This window comes from Daphnia pulex, chromosome 5 (assembly GCF_021134715.1).
Source record: "Daphnia pulex isolate KAP4 chromosome 5, ASM2113471v1".
NCBI classification, from domain to species: Eukaryota; Metazoa; Arthropoda; class Branchiopoda; order Diplostraca; family Daphniidae; genus Daphnia; species Daphnia pulex.
The window spans coordinates 2,276,955-2,297,690 of record NC_060021.1 but is presented as its reverse complement, the minus strand read 5'-3'; the positions used below and the strand labels follow the sequence as shown (position 1 = coordinate 2,297,690).

The following is a 20,736-nucleotide window of genomic DNA, read 5'->3' as shown; positions in this document are numbered from 1 at the left end:
TATAACATATCATATTGTCGTATTTCAACCGGGATACTGGTTATTCCCTCTTGGAAGCCCTGAGAGTCGTATGAAGGGTCTTATTATATTGGGCCGGTCTTAAAGTAATTATCTCTGCACGGGTTTCGTGCAAATTTGTATTTTTTATCTCGACTATGGTAGGGGGGCTCAGTGTAACTTGTTCACGAACTATTAAATACTAAAATAATCCCAATCTGTTCAGCTGTCGAAGATGTCGAGAGCTAAACTGAGAAAAAAGGTTTGATCTTTTTTGATTGGTTTGTTTAATTGGGAAAAGGGTCGATTTTTTTAATTGCTATCGATATCTTAAGCTAATTAGAATATTAGTGTCGTCTGCTTCCATTGTGTTAAAAGTTTCATTCATGGTGTATTGGTGTGCTATGGTTTCTGTGGTTTCAGCATGGTTTCAGTTTTGGCTAATAAAGACTAAGAGACAAAGTTTAAGATTTCAAAGCAAATGAAACGTTACGTGGTTGCACGAAAAATAACAGTACAAATCAAATTACAGAAATTTGATCGTCGTGTAAACTCTGGTGTCGTGGCTGTCTAAAAGAATCGCCTAAATCACACTCCATGCTTTTTGGCGGGTAAACAAGATAAAGTGTACAAAAAGAATGATTATGGTGGGAGCTTAAGTGAAAGAGTTAAGCCTGTTCCAAAGTTATGAATAGTTTCTTACTAGCTTTTACTGCATTTAACCAGCAATAATGAAAGCCTTCTGTCAATGCATGGCAGTTTGTTCGCACTGTCTAACCTTTTTCTTTGTGCAGATTTGAGTCCTGAACCACAGCCATCGTGACAACAAGATATTCCAGTTTTGCTTCTGCTGCACCTGTCATCATAGCAACAATCTCAGCATCACCGCTTGGGTAAATAATTTTCAATACTTTCATTCCTGTGACTTGCTGGTTAATTTCTCATTTTCAACTTTGCCTTACTTTTACTTGTTGTCTAAATATTTTTCGTGACTAAATTTTTATTTTTCATGTAGATAAACAGCACCCCCTGTTGATTGGAGAATCTAACCGATGGCCGAGCTACGTATCTCTTCCTTCCTCTCCCTTTTTTAAAATGTCCTCGTGTACATTTCATGTGAGTGTGGGTGTATTCACGAGGACCTCCTTTTCTCCCTATCCCGACTGCTGGATTCAACTTTTCAGCGGATGGATGGATCACTTGTGGATGGATGCCTGGCTGAATTTCCCAGGCTCAAAGGTAGGAAAAATCTATACTCTATCTTTCCTTTTTTACTATTGAGTGGGCGTTGATTATAAATCGTTACCGAGTGCGATTAGGCCTACTCCTGAACTATATGCGGTTATTGACTGGAACTGTTTTCTCTTGCCGTTTTCGTTGACATTTAATAGCTCAGAATACGTATTATGACTAAGATCAGGACCATCAGGCTTGTTTTTTCCCAAAAATATTTCAAACTTGAATTCAATCAAAGTGCAACAAGGAGATTTTATCGACCTTGAGGGGGACCTTCCGCCACACTGCGTGCAACTCCTTGTATACAGATGCTGGTCGGTCATTGTCGGTTTACCGGTTTTGATTGCAGTTACTTTTTTTTCGGTTCTTCTTTCCGGGAAAGGAGAATAGAACAAATGAACAATGCACTGCGCACACGTTGATTGTTTGCGCTGCAATCGATCGGTCGTTAGTTTTTTTTGTTTGAACAGGAAAGAGATGAGACACAAATATCTACAGCACAATGGGACTTTTGGTGCCATTGTGGTACGGTACGGATCATCCACACTATAGACTTTTTCTTTCTTTTTCTTTCGGGAGAGAATAAAAGGGTCCCTCGTGAATTTTGATTCTTTTTTTTCCTCTCTGTCTGTACTGAAATTATTACTGAGGTTTATTTTAGCGGCGTGTTTTGTTGCTTTTGTGGCGTCCTGTTTTTCCCTGCGTTTCTTTCATTTCTCTCCTCCATTCTCGCTGTTCCATCAAAGGATATGATGATGACTTGTCGACTGATGAATGATGATCGAGTGGCTAAGCATTACAGGGTCACGAGCTCATCGGTTCGGCTTCTGGAACTCGGAACTTGATGGCCGACACAAAAAATGAGAAATAACAGCTGTTTTCTTATATTTTTTTAAAACCCGCTGGCGGTGTATATACCAATATGCACGGAGAGTATATTACGCTTTTATAAAATGTTGGCGGTATGGCATCTGTTGTTTTAGCTGCTGCCAGTGGCTCTGATAGGCTCTGATTGGATTACGTATTAGGCGGGGGTCCCTGTATATTTCACTTTTGCCTTGTATAACTTAATGAGAATAGATTGCCTTATACCACCCGACGAATACGGTACCTACTATAGAGCTGACCAGCAGCTAGCAGTCTGCCACGAAACGGCAATCATGAAAGGCCATGGCGTGATATGAAGATGCCGTTCTCATTAAAGCAGCCGGCCAGCCAGCCTCCCGGTTGCAATAACTCCCAACTCATCTTCACAACCCCACCCTAGTATAAGATCTCTATCGTCGTCATCTTGGCCGGGCATGATGTAGATTTGGGGCGAGCATTCACGCACAAGTTGATGGGCAAGCGAATAACATCGGCCTGTAAACTTGTGCGCAACGGTAATCAGCAGCCCAAGTGAATTGATTGAGGAATTTTCCCGAGAAATTCGTGGGGGGATTCCGTTCAAGTTGAACAATTTCCGCATCTCTCAAGTCATACGTCTACGATTCTTCCTGTCTAACATCCATGTCAGAAAATATGATGGCAATCACACACAAAGCTCTATGACTTTAGCCTGTAGGTAGATGCGGTGCCTTGTAAGGGCATATGAATAACTTGAAGACGACAGGCAGCGCTTTCAAATAAATAAAAGTTTCGTTTGGAAAATAAAAAAAGTCAAAAACCCTCCGCTTTGTCTTTCAACAGTTTCCGATGACGCCAGGGAAAAGAAAAATCTCCCGGAGCTTGTGGAAATAATCACATGCCGATGTGAGGAGACCATTGACACGCCACATTTTTTGGGGGTGTTTTTTAAATATTTTTTCAACCCCGAAATAAAATTCAAAAGGTTTTTATTTTAAAAGGGACGATCGTGAAACAGAGTAGAGGGTTAAAAACTGTATAAAGAAAATATTTATTGACATCTCTAGTCGTATTCGTTTTATTTTTATGGTTGACCGTTGACAGTTTACCTGTTGGCCGCGGTCCTTTTTCTCTACATTTTCGGTTGTTTTCTCTAGTCTCATTTGATTCTCTTTTAGTGGCGTTTCACGACCCGTCTAGAGTGTCAGACCGCGGTGTGAAACTTTTTTCTTCTCCCCCCTCCGCATCTCTCTTCACTTTTGTGTTTTTATTTTTATTTTTCTTTCCACCGGAAACAACCCAATACATAAAAATAACAAAAAGAAAAAGAAAAACCGCGATGGAAAATGGTAAATCGTCTGACGCCATTTCCATATTTTTATTTGTTACTGCGTGTAAATGCAAAGCCAAAAAGACACAGGAGAAAGGAGACAATGTTTCAAGTAATTCAATCGTCTAATCGTTAATTTCCATGTAGTACTTCCGTTCAAAAAAACCCGAATTGAAATGTATTATTACCACATCTTACAAAAAGCTTTTTCAAATTGCATCAGATTAGACCAGGTACACATACAAACACTCGAATCTTTGGCATGTTTACTCCCTTTCTGTAATACTTGAAAGAGTTTAGGTCTAATCCCCCGCGTGTGTCGGGATGTATTTTTCCCGAATGTGGGTCATTTGAGAGTCGCCCGGTTGTACGACGCCGGTGGTAAGGCGATACGCCTGGAGCCCCGGGAAAAAAGAAAAAAAAACGAAGGCGTAATCAAATCTACTGGCGGAAAAATGTGAAGCAACCAGGTGTGAATAATTCCAGGAGAGATGAGGAATAAGAACATAATTGAATCTCCTATACGCTGTTGTTGTTGTACACCGCAAGTAAAAAAGAAAACAGGAATCTCTTTTTTCTTTTTTTTGGAATGAATTTCTCATCGTCTTTCCGTTTCATTCGAAAGTTGTCTGTTGTGTTTGTACACGCTCACGTCCGTCAATCTGTCTTGCTTATAATCCGCGTACTAGACACATCCGAGTGTGCTGTGTATGTTTTTCAATCAATTAAGCGCAGCTCAACCGTGCGATAATGGATCGATTTGGTGGATTGTTATTTCCTTTGGCTGGATGGCTCTGCTGGATTGTTCTTTTGACTTTTATTATCTGTCTACGGTGGCCTTTCCTCATAACTTTGATGTATAAGTTGGACCGAAATGTTCACGTCTCTCATCCCCTGTCTCTTTATCAAAGGGAAAAAACCCAAATAGTTTCGGCGTCTCAAACTTTTTCTTTTTGTGGCCTCTCTCTCTTGCGCTCATCCGACTTTTGTCAGTTCAGCCAATCTTTTGTTTCCATCACGCGTTCAAACCGGCCCGTATTGTTCTCGATCTATTCTGTCGGGTCAGGGGCAATTTTTTCCCTCCCCCCTTTTTTGTGGGTGGTTGGGTGAGGATCGAAGACGTTCATCAGATAAATTTTAATCTGATTGGAGACGCTATCAGATCGGGGGGATATTTGAAATGTTCTTTCTCGGGTTATTCGATTGATGGGGGACGCGATACGACAGACAACCCGATTGTTTTCTATGGAATTTTTATCTATCGATTTCTACTGGCCCTTGGGATGCATGTTGTACAGAAATTGTTGACACAGGAAAATCGACTCAGGCCAATCAATTAGCGCAAGTGAGAAATATGGATGAATCAATAAAATTGGCAATGGAGTAGAGAGAGGTCTGGCGTCTATACTCTTTTTTGTAGCTATTCCAGACCAGACGACCATGATGAATGGATGGCAACGCGTGTTTTCACAAAGTGCTATACATATGTTAAAGTAATGGGATGATGAATGCATCGGGAAATTTGCCAATATGCAAGTTACCCCCCGTATATCCTGTCTGCTGCTTTTATATAAACAACTTGTATATTTTATACATATCTGACGACTGAATGATTTGTTGACTTTTGATATCCGATCTATCCCGTATAAAGTGGACTTGCACTTCGATTTATATAACCGCGAGAGTGGCTGGCTGGCTGGCGAGTGAGTGGGTGGTAGTTATCGCCAAATTTTACAGTTCACCCGTCTCTTGAAATTTCACGCCCTAAGCGATTCATGCCCAACGGGTAATAAAGAAGGTACACATCACCCAAAAAGCATCAGTGAATATTTCCCCAAATTCTTCTAATAACTTGATGGAGACGATAATATATGGCGCAGGTATAATATAATAGGGAAGGATAGAACGACCGGATTTCGGCCTTCCGAAATCTCCGCCAACGTTTTGTACATAGATTGAAGCGAAACGTGAATGCCCACCCCCTGTAAAATGAATGCGATGGAGAGAAAATGCCATCTGTTGCTTGGCTACCGTCGTCTTATAGATCGAGCGATTTGGACAAGTGGTTTTTGGGGTCCCCAGATTTCTTTTTAAAAGAATAATCCAACGGCAGCAGCAGCTCCCTGGCGCACATGCAACGGATGCATGTGCGTGTCACCAATCGGCCCAATAGGCAACAACGACGAGGGGACTCGGGAGAAATTCCGATTGCATTAGAGAGAGAGAAAGACTTGTTATTATTCGTTGGCTGGCCGCGGCTTGTTGGCGTGTCTGTGTGTGTTTGTCCGTTTTGTTCTTTTGATTCCTTTTACGTGCACCGGAGTTGCGGGTTTTTTTGGTGTGCCGTTGTTGGTCGGTCGGTTGGTTGGGCCCTTTTGTTTCTCTGCTGCTGCTGTCTCTTTCTGCTGTGAATAATGCGATCGAGTTGAACACATGTTGGCATATAAACAACTAGCCCTTTTTCTCTTTTCTTTCTTTCTTTTACTTTTCTTTTATTCTGGCTGTTGTGGCTGCGGTCCGTCCGCTACGGCTGCCCGCTTCTACACTGCCTCATGTTTAGATTAATGACAGGCCAGTCAAGCCACACAGCATCGGCTTGCCAGCAATCGAACTCGGTGGGGTTCAAGAGGTCGGACCTCACAGCACCAACACCCAAAAAAGAAGCTTTTCAAGTCCCGGGGCTGTGCTGAATGGAGACATTGATCAAGAGAGTTTCGGCTGTTGTGTATGGAGCAGCCCATGGATGATGCAGCAAAACGTCTTTGTCTGGCCACACATTGCCCAGTGATTTTGACTCTGCTGTGGCGTCTATCACTTATAATATTCTTTTGGCTGGCGTTTTTGGCTGTGTGTGTGTGTGTGGGAGCCTCTGATGTTTTTCCGAGGGGTCGGGAGCGCCGTTCTTATATTTAGTTAGCTCTACAAAATATGAATGTGCGGTGTATACTCCCCTCCTTGTGCTATGGGTTTTAATTTTCCAACAATCAACACGAAATGAAATGGAATCAAACATCAGGAATGGCCAGCCAAAAGAGGGAAAAAACAAATAGCTGTCGAGAGTTTGGCTGGGCAACACCTTGAGTCAATTTGGTCGTTCCTTTTTTTATTTTATAAGAACCAAGAGGCAAACATTTCAGGAGAAGAAGACAAACAATTGGGACGGACTTGACGGACATTCACGACTGACATAACCAACAAATGTGCCCGTCGTCGTTTTTATTTTTTTGTTTTTATGGTCCAAGTCCAAATTGGTGCGTTAATTTCCACACTTGATTGCCCCATTATTTCGTTGAATCGACACTGCCGTACGGTATATCTATTTAGCAATTGACAGTTTCATATATAATCAATGACAACCATATAGCGGCTGGAGTCAAATTACAAATGGGAAACCACTTGACTTTTGGCTACGGGCTTTCTGTTGGAATGTTTGGGTATAGGGCGGCCAGCAGCACTATGTGGTGGATAGGCGACGATGGCACACTTTGTTTTTTCCTTTTTTCCGTTGCTTTTTTCCAGGTGTGTGCCCGGTGCAATCTGATTGACCGACGGGCGATCCATCCATTATTATTATATATTTTCTGTATCCCCTTACACTCACTCTCTCTCTTTTCTCTTTCTTGCGCCATTGAAGTTGAGATCCACGAGTCCGATACGGCACACACAAATATGTGTGTCCATTGCGTCACATCCGACAACTGCGCACGAGTCGATGCGTTCAACTCCCAATAGTCTAATTAGAGTGACACATGTGAAGATGATGCAGATTCGATAAGAGACTCGCTCCACTCGGACCCGGTTGTATAACCAATGAGTTTGCGCTTGGAGACGATTGGCACCGAATTTGGACAATTTGATTAAGAGATTCGGTGACGTCATCGACACGCACCATCACGGTCGTCTGTGCGTAACGAATTGTCTGTAGATCTCTTCCATATCAAGAGATGCCATGCAACTAACTCGATAGGCACACACGACACGCACATGGACAAACCCGAATTTAGACCAAATAGGTAACAACACGAAATATCCTAACAGTTTAGACCATTTCCAAATGGGAATCTCTCTCGTCTCCATGGACAAACAATACGTAAATCTTTTCTTTCTTTTCCTATGCACATTCCCGGAGAAGTAGTATAAGCCACCGCCGTCCGGGTATTTAAATACCCATCGTATATAAATAGGAAGAAAAACAGCCTCCTAAAACAAAAGGAAAGTATTTCCGAGTATATCTGCTGTATTATATGGGCATTCCGTTGTGGATCTACCCTGAGCACGTCTCTGAATGCCGATCAAAAGAGAGAAAAGAGTCGAAAATGTTACAGGCACGACAACTGGGCGCAACATTAAAAACGAGAAATAAAATTAATGAGTTTTTCTCTGCTCCTGCTGGATGGAGCTCCTTTTTGTTTTAACTACAGGCTCAACAGTCTTATCGGTAGGCTTCCTCTTGTTCTTCTTCTTCTTCTTACCCTCTCTGTGAAATAGAGAGAAAAGCAAACAAAATAACAAGCTGTCGCGTGTGTGGATGTAGGAAGGACGGACATGTTGTTGCTGCGTCCTTATGATCGTTGGCGGCGTTGGCGAACTCGAGATGGTCTGTGCGCGGGTTTGTCCGTCCCCTCCTTGTTTATTCATCCGAGTGAGACAAATGACACACGGATAGCAGCAGCAGCAGCAGAGCTCACAGTCGAGAAGATGAGAATATGAAAAAAGGCCAAGTCTCCAGAGACGGGGGGAGAATAATAAGAGCCGAGGCCTTTTTAGCCACTCTCCCAAAAAGAAGAAGTTGATCATCCACAAGAGTTTTCTCTCTTAAGTAAGTCCTTCCTTGTTTTGACTGGGGAGATATGGGAGGCCGAGGTACTCGAACGAGTGACAAACCAAAAAAGGGCCAACAGACTAATTGAGAGGCGGCTGTGCGTCGGCCATCAAACGACAACCGGAAGGAAGTGACCCTGTCCAGTTAGCGCTCAAAAAGAAAAAAGAAAACCCACAATCTTTGCGATTTTTCCCTCAATCAAGTCAAAGAAAAAAGAATAGACAGCGGCGCAAACAGCGTCGAAATGTCTCGCGGGAGACATACACAGGCGCGGATGTCTTGTAGCTTCCGAAAAATGGACTTAACAGTCACGTCAGTTGTTCTACTTTTGTGTGTGTTTATAGGGCCAACACAGTCCAAAGTACGGTACTACTCTTTCTCAGACTTTTTCTCTTGTGGGGGTCGAACAAAGGCAGGATACATCATCTGGCTGCTGCTGCTGCCGCTGTGCATAACCCAAAAGCAGACGCCGATGCAAATCCCTAAAGAAAGAAAAAAGAAAGAATAAAAGACGAAGAGTATATACAGTAATATAGAGGGGAAAAAACGTGACGCATTTCGGTGGCGGTGGCGTTTCATTCTTCTCTCCCCCCCTCCGCTTCTTGTATGTTCCTTGTGCCGAGACGCCGCAACCGTCGCCACCGCCACCGCCGATCTGAAAACGGAGGGGAATAGTAGACGCCATCAAGTTCGCCGAGGTTATCTTCTTTTCTTTCGACGCCATAGATTCCCCAGCACCCTACCTCACCCCACCGCCGTGTATACCTCATCACACTACTACACCCTATACTTCTCTTAAGTTGTTGTCGTACGCTCTTTTTATCAGCTGCCATCCACTTGGCTATCGTCGTCGCCACCGCCACCGCCAACGTATCGATCAGCGTCTTGCTTCTTTTTTCGCGGGGGGGTTTTCTTCAACTGATTTTGAATTGACCGCCACCGTCGAAATACAAGGAGTTAAGGAAGGAAAGGAAAAATGCAGGATTTTTTTTTCTATTCTTTTTTTCTTGATTGAATTTATAAACGGAATAAAAAAGGATGGTCATTTTTGAAGCGCTTCAATTTCAATTTTTTTTTCGCAACCAATTTATTCCACTCGTATGTTGACAATAACAAAAATCTGTTTTTCATTTGATTGAATTAATTAAAAAGCTATTAAATATCTGTCAACTACGACTAGGTTGATTATTCCATTCGACTAACAAATCATTTTCCAAAAATATCACGCAAAAAGATTTCTGCCAGGAATTCGAGACGTAAACAGAACGCGTACAGCACATTTTTATTGACGTGGCGTTAATTTTTGATTTTTGTTAATGCGCAATATATATTCAGAAGAGGTAAAATGCCGAATTCTGTTATTATTACGACGTGATCTGAAAAAGAAACGAAGATTATATTCAGGAAGGTGATCTACTGTTATTTGAGGAGTTGCCACTTCTGGAAAGCTGGATCACATGGATATTCTGTGGAAATCATGATATCCTCAATTCCTCATGCACGATTGCAAATTTCTAGTTCTCTGACGCACATATCCCCCACATAGCCCATGCTATTTTTCCCAATAGAGGCGGTAAATTTGTTGAGCCAATTACAGAGCAACACGTTGATGAAAAACTCTGCTACCTGATCTTTTGACTCCAGCCCACACCTGTGCCATGACGCAATCTATGCGTGAATCGAATCGAATTGGGCTACAACTCACATTATTAGTTAACAGTATACTGTTGGCTTCGGTCTTGAAAGGTAAGAATCTCAATCCTATTAAAATACTGTTTGCGTTTTTGGGGGGTTACAAAACACAGTAACAAAGGGTTTTCCATTTAGAGGAATTTACATGTTAATACCTTTGGTTTTAACCTTTAGTTTTATTTCATGAATAGTCTTTCTTCTTTTTCTTTGTGCAATGAAACCTTCTCTTTTCGAATGTTTTTATTTCTGAATAAAAAGAAGAGATATGTTTTTGCAATTTAAGTAGAAATAAGCTTTTATATCAAATTAGCGAAACTACTCTTAATAACCTGTAATTTAGTCCATGATTTGCCATTCATTTTTTGCTAGTTGAAAAAATTGCATAAAATATTGTGAAAATATTATAGTAATCGCCAAAACGGGAAAATAAATTTTATTTTTCAAATCAGATTTCAGAACGTTTTATCAATAGAAGAAACATGTGCAAATTCATTTAGGCCTGACTGCAGCATTAGTACAACTGCTGTCGGCCAGCGTTTCATCTCCACGTGACCTCGGGTGCCCAAAAGCGAAAAAAAAAATTCTGATCAACTAGAAGAACTATCGATCAACTCCTTGGGAGTTATCGATACCTTCAAAAGAACCCGGCCAAAAATACTGATGCTGTAATAGCAAATGCTTTCCAGAGAAATGGAAAAAGTCGAGAGCTCAAAAAACGCAATTCTAGAATCGCGTAAAAAAAGAATATGAACTTGAACAAATTGGAAAAAATTGAAAAAATTGAGGTCATTGACAATCATCAAGTCTGCTGCCTTGTCTCTGTCTTGTTGATAATAGACAAACTATCTGAATTAAAAGATAACGGGGGCGGTAAAGTCGAATGTTTTTTTTTGGTTACATTCAACCTCGGTGACGACGTCGCAAAACATTTTGCACCTGTACAAAAAAGTTGAAACATTGGGCAACTTTACCAAATGTCTAAATCAAGAACTTTTGTGACACAAAGAAACTCTGAAATTAAAATCGTGCGAAACTGAGAGGGAGACAGAAAAACGATTTGCACATCATCAAGGATCATCAAGGACATCCAAAGTAACATGTTGAGAGTAAAATAAAATAGAATCGATCCCGTTTGAGGACGTCTTCTTAACCGGAATGTGCAAGAAAAAAACCGGCGTCAAGATGCGTGATATCCCACACAGTCACTCACAGGTTTTTATTTTATTTTATAGACATCAATCCCCAAAATGTCTATTCAATTTCTTTCTTGTATACATTATTTATTATTTGCTCAAGTGTCTTTTATTATCAGCAGGTGCCAACCGTTCCGAGACCGTGTGATTTGCGAAGTTTCGTCGGGTTGACGACCAACAATCAATTCCTCACTCACTTCTAGTTGATTGGATTTGTTTTTTCACTTTTGGGCACCAGAGGTCACGTGGAGATGAAACGCTTTTTTCCTGCACATTCCGGTTAGGAAGACGTCCTCAAACGGGATCGATTCTATTTTTCTAATCTCACTTTGGCTGTCCTTGACGATCCTTGATGATGTGCAAATCGTTTTTCTGTCTCTCAGTTTCGCATGATTTTAATTTCAGAGTTTCTTTGTGTCACAAAAGTTCTTGATTTAGACATTTGGTAAAGTTGCCCAATGTTTCAACTTTGTTGTACAGGTGCAAAATGTTTTGCGACGTCGTCACCGCCAGGTTGAACGTTACCAAAAAAAACATTTGACTTTACCACCCTCGTTATCTTTTAATTCAGATAGTTTGTCTATTATCAACAAGGCAGAGACAAGGCAGCAGACTTGATGATTTGCAATGTCTTCAATTTTTTCAATTTTTTCCAATTTGTTCAAGTTCATATTCTTTTTTACGCGATTCTAGAATTGCGTTTTTGATAACTCCAAGGAGTTGATCGATAGTTCTTCTAGTTGATCAGAATTTTTTTTTTTCGCTTTTGGGCACCCGAGGTCACGTGGAGAAACGCTGGCCGACAGCAGTTGTACTAATGCTGCAGTTAGGCCTAAATGAATTTGCACATGTTTCTTCTATTGATAAAACGTTCTGAAATCTGATTTGAAAAATAAAATTTATTTTCCCGTTTTGGCGATTACTATAATATTTTCACAATATTTTATGCAATTTTTTCAACTAGCAAAAAATGAATGGCAAATCATGGACTAAATTACAGGTTATTAAGAGTAGTTTCGCTAATTTGATATAAAAGCTTATTTCTACTTAAATTGCAAAAACATATCTCTTCTTTTTATTCAGAAATAAAAACATTCGAAAAGAGAAGGTTTAATTGCACAAAGAAAAAGAAGAAAGACTATTCATGAAATAAAACTAAAGGTTAAAACCAAAGGTATTAACATGTAAATTCCTCTAAATGGAAAACCCTTTGTTACTGTGTTTTGTAACCCCCCAAAAAGCACAAACAGTATTTTATTAGCATTGAGATTCTTACCTTTCAAGACCGAAGCCAACAGTATACTATTAACTAATAATGTGAGTTGTAGCCCAATTCGATTCGATTCATGTACAGATTGCGTCATATTATACAGATTATTCCATCAAGTTCATATTCTTTTTTTACATGTTCGAGAATTGCTTTTTTGAGCTCTTGACTTTTTTCCATTTTGCTATTTCAACATCAGTATTTTTGACCGACTTTTAAATTCTCGATAACTGTAAGGAGTTGATTGATAGTTCATTTTGTTGATTTCATTGGGTTTTTTTTTTTTCGTTTTGGGGCATCCGAGCCCATGTGGAGTTGAAATATGTGAAATATACATATTTCAAATTATTTTCTTTCTTTTTATTTTTGGCGAAACGAGCGCAATTGAATATATATACGGTGGCTCCATTCATTCCCATTGAATGGATGACATCATCTCAGGGAAGTGTGGTGTACACTATAAACTGCGGTTGTTATTATTGCTGGATAGTGCTGTGTGTACGATTTATGCGCCATGACCTAATCGAGATGAGAAAAGAAAAAAAGGGAACAAGACGGACGGACGAGATGTGAAATGCCTCATTTAGGGATAGAGCTGACAAGTCGCCATATTCCTTTTTATGGCGTTTGCTGGATGTTATACATATCTGAAAGGCATTGGCAAGTGGCAAGGAATAGCCAGCCGGCTAGCCAGACTGACTGTGCCAAAAAAGAAATAAATACAACACAGTCTATGTGGACGAGGAGAAGAAGGAGACTATACTACGCCAATAGAGCACGTTATATCCTTTTTGATATTTATACAAAAATGTTGCAATATGTTTGATAAAAGAGTCTCGCCATCCTATTGCGGGATTGTATATGGCTCCACCTGGAAATTTAAAGTGACTCTGTTTTTTTTTTAAATTTTTCTCGAGTGTCGCCGAGTGTCGCATTACAACCAGAAAATATTCTTATAAATTGTACTGCATTACGTTTTCTGTCTAGTTTTTAAATTTTGGCTGGCGCTGCCATCGCCTAAAACGGCAATGTCGAGAAACAAGTGCGCTTGAACCCCGACAGTCCAACATTCACGTTGATATTCTGGCGACCAAGGGCGAAAGAGGTTCTTCCTCCGCACGCTCCAACGAGTCGCGTGTATCAGTTGCATTTTCCTTTTTATTTTCCTTTTATTTCTTTTTCCGGCTTTTTTCATCTAAAAAGAAAAGAAAACGCGGAAAAACCATAGACACTACAGCAACACCGGACTTTAGTTTTTTAATGGTCTTTTGAGCCCAAGTCCATTCTCTTGTGGTGGGGTTATAGAGCGCGCGGGTGGTTTGAAACCAACCCAAGAGCGCCAAAAAAATAATACAGTTTGGTTTTTTTTTGGCCCCTCCTTGGCTGTTTTTCTCTATGTACGTCTGGTATTTGGATCAATTTGCGCACAGCTCTCTAAAGTCTGTGTAGAGGAACGGCCGTTTGGTGTGGCTGTTTGGCTTGGTGGGGAGGGTGAAAGTGCTGGGGAGAGAAAGAGGAAATGGAGGCTTCTAAATCGATTTCAGTTCCAAAAAAGTCACACAGCCCCTCCAAAAGAAAAGTTATAAGCGAGCAAAGTACTTGACACTAGAACGCCGACGACCAAAAGAGTCTAAGCGCAAAAAGAGACACACAGCACAGCTAGCAGCTAGAGCAGCTGACCGTTCATTCATCAACTGACCTTTTGACAGGTGCATACGAAAGGGCGCCCTGGAACTTTTTAGCCCCGGCTCCTGCTGGAACTTGTGCGCCTAAACACCCGTTCCCCCATTAAAAATGTTGCTGGACAGAAACAAAATTCCTCCTTTGATTTTTCTGCTTTGGTTGTTTAGTCACACTTGACTCTATCATCTCCTGTTGTGCAGACACACAAGAAGACCAGAAGATGTTTGCCCAAACAGAATATGTGAATTCGAGCCAGAAAATCGATGGCAAGAACAAATAGACGTGCTGTGCTAGGGTCATCCCAGCAGTTTGGCGGAGTTGACTCTCTTCAACCCTTTCTTGTCCCCCCACCAGCACCCGTCCCCCCTGATGAACTTTTCTGACGGGGGCTGCTGACCGTATGGCCTCATGACGAATGGATATAAAACGTGTCATTTTTCAAAATGTCTTCGTCATGTCCTTGTGTTTTTCTTTTGGGCCAGCAGCTCCGCTGGGCCAAATCTATACAAACGAGAATAGTCCAGCGCAGAGATAATTTCTGAGAAGGAAAAAAGAATCGACCCAAAAGGAGCTAATATACGGAAATGGATTGCATTTCGTTACGGTACAGCAATCGGGGGGTAGGATAGGATATATGCACACGGGATCAGATGATGGATCCATGACGCGATTAATGGGCGGCCATCACATCCAATTATCCGCGCTCAACCCCCTACCTCATCCGCATTTGAGATTGTGAAGAGCTGCTGCTGCTGCTGCTGGCCAGCGTCTGTTTCCCCCGTGATGTTGGCCGGATCGAATCAGACTCTTGTCTCTCTCTCTCTAGTAAAGTCAGACACGCGCCGTGCGCATTGCACACACATACGCGCAGGAGCCAAAAGCCAAAACAATTAGGTATCCGAATTCAAAAGCCTCGACGCGTTCGTCCGCCCAGCAGCAGAGACCAGCAGCAGAGAGGGGGAAGAAGAAAAGAAGAAGACGGAAAAAAGGGGGGAAGCTGCTGGTTTTTACAAAAGAATAAAAGGAAGACGTTCAAGGACTTTTTATTTTATTTTTTCTCGACATTGAAACGCCAAGAGAGAAATAAGAAATGAGAGAAACAGAAAAGAAAAGAAGAAGAAGGTAATAATCAAAAGAAGTGTGTGTGTGTGTTGTTCATCTCGTTAGTCGCCAGCGTAGTAGTTCGTGCCATCAATATTCAATTCCTTTTCGTAGATATTTTCTATGATGTACACTTTTGGGCTTTTTTTTCATTCTTTCTTTCTCCCAACCGGAATATATACGAAACAATGGATCACGTCAACAATGCAGCTAGGAGGAGTAGAGAGAGAGAGAGAAGGTGGAAGGGTGGAAGCTCGGCTTTCAGCTCTCGCACAAGATGGATGGGCATTGTGGGAAAAAGGAAGCCGACCGACCAAGAAGAAGAAGACGAAGAAGACTGGACGAACGAATAACCAGCAACCGATTCGTATATTTATGCATCTTCTTTTGTTTTGCATTTCTTTCCCGTCGACAACCGGAGGAATGAAAAGACTCGACGGCCAGCAAAAGAAGAAAAAAGAGAAAAACGATAGAAATGTTTTGCTGGATCAGCAGCAGCACGCACCTCTCTCTCCGAAAATAACACACGGCAGCTACTACACAGCAATGGATGGCCTGTTCATTTATCTCCTCGCGCAAGTGTTAACTGTGTAGAGCTAGACTCTTGCGGGACAAACTTCCCGCCCGCATAGCACATCCCGTCCGTCCGTCCATCCGTCCGCACGAAAGGAAAAATACAGAAGGAATCAAAGAAAAAAAAAGAAAAGAAAAGAATATTTAAATGGAATTTTACTATTCGTATTTTTTCCTTTCTTTTCTTTTTCATTTTTGGCCGTACAGAGACGACCCAGGGGTTTACCCATAAGCTGACGGTCAGCATCTGCTTTGAATTTCTATCCAACAATGTGCGCGTATATAGCTATGTACGAGCGAGACTGAATGAGAGAAACGCTCCCTCTCCATCATTGACCATAATAGGTCGGAGCTCTTCCTTTTGCCAATTCGATTCCAGCTGACTAGTCACGTATGCCGGCATAGATCGGCAACAAGTTTTTAACCCAAAAAATCTCCCAAGTTATTTTTATACTTTTTGAAATACTTTTACCCATTTTTCTATTTGACTGAACTGCCGCAGATGAAAGGGAAAAACTATTTTTTAAATAAAAGACGAGTTATAGTTAAACACGGGCCATCTGCTTTAATGGCAAACATAACGATAAGGAACGATCCCCTTTCACAGTCTGACCTGGAACACCCACACGCTCTAGCTGCTCGTCTAAGCGACAAACGAATCGTGACCAAATGAACACAACCATTTCATCGTCGCGTTCATATAATAAGAACAATCGTTTTAAAAGCCCAGAGGATATTTCACAGTCCTAGAAATAGATAAAAATGGTTTCTCCTTTTTTTGATTTTTCTTGGATTTAACGACGTTTTAGCACAGGACAGACTTTTTTTATTTTACTGCGGGTATTTATTATTATACACGGCCCCTTGCGCCTATTTCATTCCATTGGCTGGTGCGATCTAGTTTTTTCGGGGGCTGCCTGGTGGGTATGGTCGGTGGGTGAGGGGTGGCTTTAAAGAAGTTTGGACGAGTCGGAAGTAACTCTTATGTCTGCTCACGAACGATAAGTCTCTTTTCTCTCTCTCTTTTTTCGTCTACAGCATTGATCTTGGGCGCTTTAAAGTTTCTTTCTCTCTGCTGTTCAATGTTTCCTGATAGTTAGTTTTGCGCGCAGAGAAGAAGAAAACTTTGGGGGGAAAAGGGCTGCTGCCCGGCCCAGCAAAATGTTTACGATGGCCGCTTGCTGCCCTTTTGATTCGCCCGCCGGCCTTTTTTCCACAGCAGAGTCCATCCACATATGGCCACAGCCGGATTTTTTTCGATTTTCATTTTTATTTCGGGGGGAGATCAAAAACTTTTATTCCCAATTTATTCGCCTTTACAAAATTCTTTGCTGGGCAGAAAATCTCCCCGGTGAAATGGCGGTGCGCACCCCCCATCAATAAAAATGTAAAAAATGGCTAGAAATTCCAGTTTTGTTAGTGTCAAAAAGAAATAACTAAATATGGCGGTCAACTTTTTAATTTTTATTTTTGTGTGTGGGTCCGGTCGCCGAGGATTTTTCTCTCGGATGTTGCGGTTGTGGCCGCAAGAATCGTCGGTCCACATACGTAGGTATATGTACGTGTCGACTGGCCAGGAGAACTCCTCTCCCACATCCTTGTAAGGGTCCTAATCAAATATTCCGACATCTCTCGGTTGGAACATTCTTGTTGGATATGGCGTCCGTCCTATGACTACGTTCTAGCAACACACAAACCGAGCGGCGATTATTATTCATGGACCTTATGGTTTTCTCTAACTCTTTCCTTTTACCCTTTTTTTCTTTTCTTTTTTACGATGCGAGCTCTAGACGTGCACACTGGTAGAGAGAGTATAAAAGGGCCATATGCGAGAGTCAGAAGAGAGGGAAGAGCAGCCAGGAGCCGAAATGAGCGAGTCAGTTTACGTACCACCGCGCTCGACCCACAAAACATCACAGGTCGAATTGAGATGCTTTTTTTCCGATCGGCTCTTGCTCGTACCTCTCCATCCAGTCTAGAGCTCTTTAAAACGGCGAGGGGGGTTATATTCCAGGCTCCCAGTAAAAAAAGAAGGTTCCCTGTACCGTACTACTAACCCCCCAGTTATTATACGGAAACTTAATTTTTTTATTATTATTATCCGTGGATGGATGGGGTCGGCAGCAGCACAAGCGAAAAAATAAAAGAAGCGAGGGAGAAAAAACTGTCAGTCAGGAATCTTTTATATTGCTGCTGCATGTTGTGTATAACCCCGTCAGTCTGTTACTTTTCTTTACTTGCTAATGGTCTCTCTATCCTCTATATATATCCAGTGTATTTACTATATAGTAGCTCTCTCCGATTACAATCTTCGCCCCCCCCCTCTCTATTCCACCTCCCACTCTGTCCTTTTCATCTCTCCTTTTTTTCCAGTTGAGTTTGGTGGGGAGACTCACAAAAGTTGTTGGGTAAATGACTTGTTAGATGGGAGCACAATGTTACACCTGGTACACTATGTGTGTGCAGTTTGGTCTATTATTATGTAGAGGGGGCAAATAAAAAAGAAAATCTTTTGGAAAAAGTTTAAGACACTGACAACAATCTAACCTTTAGCGGCTATTATCATCCATATCCGCCTTTTATATTATAAGTGTGCTAGTGTGCCAATAGGAGGAGGCCCCATTAAGAGCAGCGCACCTATAGAAAATAGTGGACTATTAGTTTCGATTCGCTGTGTGCAGTCGTAGAGTTTCGCAGTTGTTAATGCAATCGGCTTTCCCTCTACTATATACGCACAGGGTCTTCTTCTCCTTCTCCTTGTGATATGTACAGATATAAAAGCCGTAGATAATGATCTGTGTTTACTGTACACTCAGACAGTAGAGTGCGCGGTCTGCTGGCACACGGGAATCCGAGATGGTTCATATAATAAAGCCAAGAATAAAGCTTTTCTTCTTTCTTTCTTTTATATCCTTTTCCCCTGGACGGGTCTCTCTTGTAGGATAGGCCAGAGGAGCAGTTCCGGTGTGTAGAGATGCTGCAAGGCAAAGATTGTTGTTATTAAGGTAACGAGCCGGCTCAGCTTCACAGTTCTAGATATATTCGCCGCTATGCTGTGTATAGTACTCCATTATTTGGATTCGTCGAATACTAGGCCTTAATGCGCCATATAAGACTTATATAGTACAGAGGGGCTAGTAGATATTTATACATACGCCGCTGCTGTATAGAGAGTTTGAGACCCATTACGTATAGTGGGTTGCTGCCGCCGTATTGTATCGTTCCACTGTGGCATCTCTATGGCCAGCCAGCCGGCCATGAGTCCCGGTGTACAAGAAAAAGGGGCCAGCTGATTGCATTGAGATTCCAGCGGACATCAATCCTCACATATTGCTTCACGTCTCTGTGTGTACGGCAGAGAATGCGGAGGGAGAGAGGGAGAGCTTGACCCAATACGAACGTGTGTGTCTAGCCCCACAATATATACCAGGCGCAGTCGGACGGGCGGGGGGATATATGAAATCAAACCAAAAGGCTCACATGTTGGAGAAAAGGAAAAAGAAAAATACACAAGTGGAGGGGAAATTGGATGTGAGAAAGAGTCGCCAAAAGACGACGAATCGATAAGACCCACCCACTAAAAAGAAAAATAATAAAAAAAGGAGTCGATAAATTTATTCCCAGGATGTTTCGTCTTGTGGTGTGCACAAACACAGTCAGTCTTTTCAGCGGCGGCTTTAAAATAAAAATAAATAGCACCGAAAAGATTTCTATAGAGTAGGTCGAATGCAATATATAACTTCATTACTCATCGGCGCGTATTACGCCCACGGGGCCAGCCAGCAGTGTAGAGTTTTCGGTGCCTTTTGTCTTGGACATGTATAGTAGTGATGAATCTAAATCAAAGACTATTTAGTAATTTAATCCGAGCGAGAAAGAGTTGTTCGATTCAATTACATCAGTGTCGTCTTCATTTCCTGCGAAAATTTATTTCTCTTTTTTTCTTATTTTTAAAAGATCAATAGTGATTGACTTATTGATTAGATCATAACCTTGTGTGTTGTATAGGCTCTGGCCGGAGAGAAGTTGCTCATTCTTACCACCACCGGTAGAGTGGCGCTAGCGTCTTGAGTGGGAGGAGCCTGTGGTTTTGAGGGGGAGAAGAAGAAGAAGAACTCTCGGTCTCGGACCTTTCAGTCGGTCGTCAGCCCCAGCCAAGGACATACGTCGTGTGTCGAGTTTAATCCAATCAACTAAGAAGAAGAAGAAGAAGAAGCAGTAGAAAGAAAAAGGCAACCAGGGACATAACAACAATTCTTCTTATTCTAATCTGCTGGACGAATTGGAAGAGAGAAAAAACATTATCGTTTGATTGTGCCAGGGGATTTGCCAAAAAAGTGTTGCGTGAGTGAACGAGTCGAAAGTATGGCTACCTGAGTGTAATAGTTTCAGTTTGGACACGGATTTGTTTTTCTCTGTTTGTCCACACACGCGGGGGTTTCTTCCATTTTTCCCATTATTTTGGGCTGTGTCTCTTTTAGTCGTTGAGCCGTTTTGTTTGAGCGGCTCATCAGCAGTGTTGTCGATTGTGAAACAACAACAACAACTTGTCACTTGTGTGTGTCTGTCGTGTGTGTCTGTGTTGCGTGTGCCGGTTGTTGGTTGAGACCTGTGCCGAGTGAAACAGGTAGTGTGTGAGTGTAGTTTACCAACTAGTTGGCCATTTTCACCACTTGTGATTGTAACTTTGAACTGGAGATTGGAATCGGCGTTCACCTGGGCTCTCGTTATTACATGACGGAACGGAGGATTTGGCACTAGACTTGAGCAGATTATATGCATTGGACTGACGTTTTTGCTGGCAACAATCGTTCAACAACCGATACGTCGAGAATGTCGCATGCACCATCATCATCCTGCCGACTCACGCCCGCCGGATTATTTAACCGTCTTGTCGTCTTGCTCCTCCTCCTCCATCAAATCCCGTCATCTGTCGCCAACGGTAAGGTCACGTCTCGTCTCGTCTTGTCTTATTTCTTCTTTTTCATTTGTCTGG

The 20,736-nt window shown here is 41.8% G+C and overlaps 1 protein-coding gene and 1 long non-coding RNA gene across 3 annotated transcripts in view; both read left to right on the top strand.

Moving 5' to 3' along the window:
- The first annotated feature begins 395 nt into the window (after nucleotides 1-395).
- Nucleotides 396-20,736, top strand: part of LOC124193340 (protein sax-3-like) — a 43,150-nt gene continuing 22,809 nt past the window's right edge. Inside the window, exons 1-3 of one of the 2 annotated variants that reach the window (XM_046587107.1) lie at nucleotides 396-608; nucleotides 792-890; nucleotides 1,013-1,236. In XM_046587107.1, coding sequence (XP_046443063.1) covers nucleotides 1,185-1,236 — 52 coding nt within the window. In that variant the 5' untranslated portion in view covers nucleotides 396-608; nucleotides 792-890; nucleotides 1,013-1,184. Of the gene's footprint in view, nucleotides 609-791; nucleotides 891-1,012; nucleotides 1,237-19,785; nucleotides 20,683-20,736 lie in introns of those variants that run through there. The other variant, XM_046587106.1, reaches the window with a different exon arrangement.
- On the top strand, nucleotides 10,390-12,028 carry LOC124193344. Its single transcript, XR_006874189.1, has 2 exons — nucleotides 10,390-11,135; nucleotides 11,236-12,028. It is a non-coding gene; the product is annotated as an uncharacterized LOC124193344 (long non-coding RNA).